The sequence below is a fragment of the Camelina sativa genome, chromosome 14, assembly GCF_000633955.1.
Source record: "Camelina sativa cultivar DH55 chromosome 14, Cs, whole genome shotgun sequence".
In the NCBI taxonomy this organism is placed as follows: domain Eukaryota; kingdom Viridiplantae; phylum Streptophyta; class Magnoliopsida; order Brassicales; family Brassicaceae; genus Camelina; species Camelina sativa.
In genome coordinates this window covers 886117-891095 of record NC_025698.1, presented here as the reverse complement: position 1 = coordinate 891095, position 4979 = coordinate 886117, and the positions used below count along the sequence as shown (strand labels likewise).

At 36.6% G+C, this 4979-nt stretch overlaps 1 protein-coding gene across 2 annotated transcripts in view; it reads left to right on the top strand.

Moving 5' to 3' along the window:
* Nucleotides 1-3104, top strand: part of LOC104738781 — a 12715-nt gene extending 9611 nt beyond the window's left edge. Inside the window, exons 16-28 of one of the 2 annotated variants that reach the window (XM_010458984.2) lie at nucleotides 467-511; nucleotides 599-688; nucleotides 786-861; nucleotides 945-1041; nucleotides 1132-1201; nucleotides 1278-1457; nucleotides 1546-1668; nucleotides 1748-1831; nucleotides 1923-2107; nucleotides 2192-2330; nucleotides 2418-2477; nucleotides 2565-2669; nucleotides 2751-3104. In XM_010458984.2, the coding sequence (XP_010457286.1) occupies nucleotides 467-511; nucleotides 599-688; nucleotides 786-861; nucleotides 945-1041; nucleotides 1132-1201; nucleotides 1278-1457; nucleotides 1546-1668; nucleotides 1748-1831; nucleotides 1923-2107; nucleotides 2192-2330; nucleotides 2418-2477; nucleotides 2565-2669; nucleotides 2751-2864 (1368 nt within the window). In that variant the 3' untranslated portion in view covers nucleotides 2865-3104. The remainder of the gene's footprint in view (nucleotides 1-466; nucleotides 512-598; nucleotides 689-785; nucleotides 862-944; nucleotides 1042-1131; nucleotides 1202-1277; nucleotides 1458-1545; nucleotides 1669-1747; nucleotides 1832-1922; nucleotides 2108-2191; nucleotides 2331-2417; nucleotides 2478-2564; nucleotides 2670-2750) is intronic. The other variant, XM_010458985.2, reaches the window with a different exon arrangement.

Genomic DNA, 4979 nt, shown 5'->3' with positions numbered 1-4979 from the left:
CTGGTACGGGGAAGACAATGCTGGCAAAGGCAGTAGCAACCGAGGCTGGTGCAAACTTCATCAATATATCAATGTCCAGCATTACCTCAAAGGTATTTATTACTTGAAACGGTCACCTGACTCTGTAATGTTTCCTATTGAGATTAGACTTGACATCTAGATTTCTTGCAGTGGTTTGGCGAGGGAGAGAAGTATGTTAAAGCTGTTTTCTCATTAGCAAGTAAGATAGCTCCAAGCGTCATTTTTGTCGATGAGGTATGTTGCATGACGTTAAGAACAGCTCTCCTCCGCATTACATTATCTTTTTCCTTCTGAAAATATTCTGAATGGGAACGAAATTATTCAGGTTGATAGCATGTTAGGAAGACGTGAGAATCCAGGAGAACATGAAGCTATGCGTAAGATGAAGAACGAATTCATGATANTGCAGGACAGGAACAAAGAAATGCCTAAATCAGTGAAACAGATTACGAGGCTATTTCCTAACAAAGTGACCATCCAGTTACCTGAGGTTTGAGCCTTTTTTGCCCCTTTTAGTTGTCTAAAGCCATTTGTTTCTTTTATATTTCATTATCTTCTTGTTCTTATAACAAAATAGGATGAAGCTTTACTGGTGGACTGGAAGGATAAACTTGAACGTGACGCAGAGATCCTGAAGGCTAAAGCTAATATCACCAGCATCCGTGCAGTAAGCATCTTTCAATGAAGTCTCGTGTCTATCTAAATGTTCCTGGGTTTTTTTTTAGTGTGTGCGTTTCCTTATGTTCTGCTCATGGTTGTTGCAGGTCCTTAGTAAAAACAATCTTGTCTGCCCTGACCTTGAAACCTTGTGCATCAAAGATCAAACCTTTCCTTCTGATAGTAGGCATCTTTAACCTTTTCCTTCTGTCTTTCGTCCTTGACAATCCGATTATTTGTCTAACCAAAAACCCTATGATTAATAGGTGTGGAGAAAGTTGTTGGCTGGGCTTATGGCCATCATCTTATGAACTGCTCAGATCCTACAGTCAAAGACAACAAGCTTATCATCTCGGCAGAAAGGTGATCCTTCGATAGAAACTCTGAAATATAGATCATGAGGATTGCGGTTGTGATATTTTCTTGCAAATAACCGTTTGGCGTTTGTTGCAGCATCACATATAGCCTGCAGATGTTGCATGAGATTCAAAACGAAAACAAGAGCACAAAGAAATCTCTCAAAGTAATATTCATAAATCTGATGCTACTTTGCCTCCCAAATAACTTTTGGATATTTAACAATTACTATATTAATATAGGATGTTGTTACTGAGAATGAATTCGAGAAAAAACTCCTATCAGACGTCATTCCTCCAAGTGATATCGGTGTATCTTTTAATGATATCGGGGCTTTGGAAAATGTTAAAGACACCTTGAAGGAGTTGGTCATGCTTCCTCTTCAAAGACCCGAATTGTTTGGCAAGGGCCAGCTTACAAAGGTATGTTTATCGGTACTAGTTTTCAAATATCTGTTTCACTCCATCTCTGCAAAGTGGAAATTGCAGTATAACTGTTTTTTTAATGCAGCCTACTAAGGGTATACTGTTGTTTGGACCGCCTGGTACGGGGAAGACAATGCTGGCAAAGGCAGTAGCAACCGAGGCTGGTGCAAACTTCATCAATATATCAATGTCCAGCATTACCTCAAAGGTATTTATTACTTGAAACGGTCACCTGACTCTGTAATGTTTCCTATTGAGATTAGACTTGACATCTAGATTTCTTGCAGTGGTTTGGCGAGGGAGAGAAGTATGTTAAAGCTGTTTTCTCATTAGCAAGTAAGATAGCTCCAAGCGTCATTTTTGTCGATGAGGTATGTTGCATGACGTTAAGAACAGCTCTCCTCCGCATTACATTATCTTTTTCCTTCTGAAAATATTCTGAATGGGAACGAAATTATTCAGGTTGATAGCATGTTAGGAAGACGTGAGAATCCAGGAGAACATGAAGCTATGCGTAAGATGAAGAACGAATTCATGATAAACTGGGACGGCTTACGCACAAAGGATAAAGAAAGAGTTTTAGTACTGGCTGCTACCAACAGACCATTCGACCTTGACGAAGCAGTTATTAGACGGCTTCCCCGAAGGTAGTAAACCGTCAGTTATTCTCTGTATTATGTGTCTTTTGTCATCATCTTTGAAGAATCGCTTAGAGTAGATCTTCTGTGCAGGTTGATGGTTAATCTCTCTGATTCAGCAAACAGATCAAAGATCTTGAGCGTAATTTTGGCGAAAGAAGAGATGGCACAAGACGTAAATTTAGAAGCTATAGCAAATATGACAGATGGGTACTCAGGGAGTGACTTAAAGGTCTGTAATTTCCTCCATCCAAAGCAGAAAGTTGAAAATCCGTTTTCATAAAAACCCACATTCTAAAACAATTGTTTTGGTTTGCAGAATCTTTGTGTGACGGCGGCACATCTTCCTATCCGAGAGATTCTGGAAAAAGAAAAGAAGGTATGGCTCTGTTTAAAAATGGTAAAGGGTTATGATGATGTGTGGTTTTTTGATTAATAAAAGTCATGGGGGTTTGTTGACTCGCAGGAGAGGAGTGTGGCTGAAGCGGAAAACCGACCAATGCCTAAGTTATATAGCAGTACAGACATAAGACCCTTGACGATGAATGACTTCAAGGCCGCACATGATCAGGTTTGAGAAACTGAAACACACAAGAAATCATAGTTTGAGTCCACAGGTTTTTGGGATTTTAAATGGTATTTGTTGTTGTAGGTATGTGCGAGTGTGTCGTCTGATTCATCGAACATGAACGAGCTTCAGCAGTGGAACGAGCTGTATGGAGAAGGAGGGTCGAGGAAGAAGACATCACTGAGCTACTTCATGTAAAAAGAGAGAAAGAGAAAACAGAGAGAGATCGTGTTTTCATCTGTTTATGAATAATGTTTATACATCTCTCTTTTGATCTTTAGTTCTTAAGTTTATATAGAATTTATGTACAGAGAGAGAGTCCCTCTTGAATTGTCTAATATGGGGTTTTGTTGGTTCTCGATTCTTTTCTTCCATCTCCAAAAATATTCAGAAACATCATTAATACAGATGAGATGTACAATATCTATTTTACATTTACCTGATGCTATTGCTATATGTGATGATGCCTATACATTTAGCCTTACACATTTAGATCCCGTTAGATAGCCCATAAGTTTCGTAAAGTGAAAAGTTGAAAGAAACCCTACAAGGCTACAACCCCTCTTCTTTCCTGGGCGATATTAATAGAGGTTGGTCTCACATTGCTTATCTGTTGTTCAATTGTATAAGATTTACTCTCTTACGTAGGTTGGTCTCAGATTGCTTATCTTTGTCTCTCACTTAAATCAGATGGGAAACCATGGGAATAGAAACGCTCCACAAGCATATACCTATGCTCCCAGTCCCATGGACATAGTTATGAGTGTGGCAACATGGATAGGATCATGAAATCTTTCAATTTCTTATTTTACTATATTCAAAGTATTTGTATTCCTATATCCATGTTGCCACACTCATAACTATGTCCTTGAGAGCTTGCATGGGTCCCATTGATATCACAACAGTTATTGCTCATGATGGTCGGCTTACACGAGCTATCCGAGAAAGACTAAATGACCCGGCAAGTGGGGTGACTTTGTACAGTTGCGACAATGGTAAGAAAAATAATAATTGTTTTTTTGTTCACGACGGTTATCGCTCGTTTGTTTTTCTTGTTTTTTTTTTGGTGTCATGTTGATATGGGAGACAATGGAGTCTTTGAAGACTCTCTATGTACCAAGGTCCAGCTTAGTTTCTGCTGGCCATCGTTTGTGGTTGCTGAAAAGGGAACAGAATATTGATTGTCACCAAAACAAAAATAATAATAAATAATAATTAGAAATGAAGTTTAATTTGGTCAAAAATGTGCATACGATAGTAACTTTTATACACTAACGCGCTCATATCTTGTTATCATATTAGCATATCTCATATCTCATAAAATTTTATATCATAATTTAAATAAAGATATGAATTTTCATGAGATATGTGATAGGCTGATGACAAAATATGGATGCGTTAGTGTATAAAAGTTACCAAAGATAGTAACTTACGTCTACACTTTTTTTGATTGATCAAGTTAAACTTCATTTCTAATTATTATTTATTTAAATTAAGACTTTGCTGAACAGTATATAAAAATAATAATAATCATAAATTGTTAGAAAAAAATAAATAATAATAATAAATCCCTTTTTTTGGTTCCCATTAAAAGAAGCTACTAGAGTCGATTTTGGTTCCTATTCAAAACTATACTTATTCCTTTGTGGAAAATTTGCAAAATAAAGTCCGAGGTTTCATATTTCACCTAAAAACACCCCCAAAATATCTTGTTTCATATCTTTTTTTGGGAGCCATGAACCGTTTTATTTACTTGTTTCATTTAATATCTTCAGAAAACTTTCTTGGACTCATAAATACATGTCATCAACCACTTAATAGTCTAATACCAAAATTAATGAAGAAAATGATAAGATTGCTGCTGTAACTGGAACAATATTTGTACAATACGTTTGAATAAGACGCCAGCGTTTCACATTATATCAAGAATAAGGTTCTCTCTTAACAAGTTGATTGATCGAGTTTTTTTTTTGTTTTTTTGTTTTTTTGTTTTTATGGGTTGCGATTGAATACAAATGTTTAAAAAAAAAAAAAAAGTCGACCTTTTATTGTGACGTTGACCAAAATTTTCTTTTCTTAATAGCAAGCAAAAAAAATATCTCAACGTCAATACAGCTGACAAAATGAGATTGAGACGTGGCCGGCCCTGTTCTTTTTTTTTTTTTTTTCTTTTTTCTTTTCTAAAGTTATAAAAATCTCATCTTTGAAAAGTCAACGTTTTGGTTGCTTCGGTGGTGACGTGTACCGTACCCCATATATTTGATTCATTCAGCTCTGCGGTGATTGAATGAATGAGAATGAACCTTCAAGACC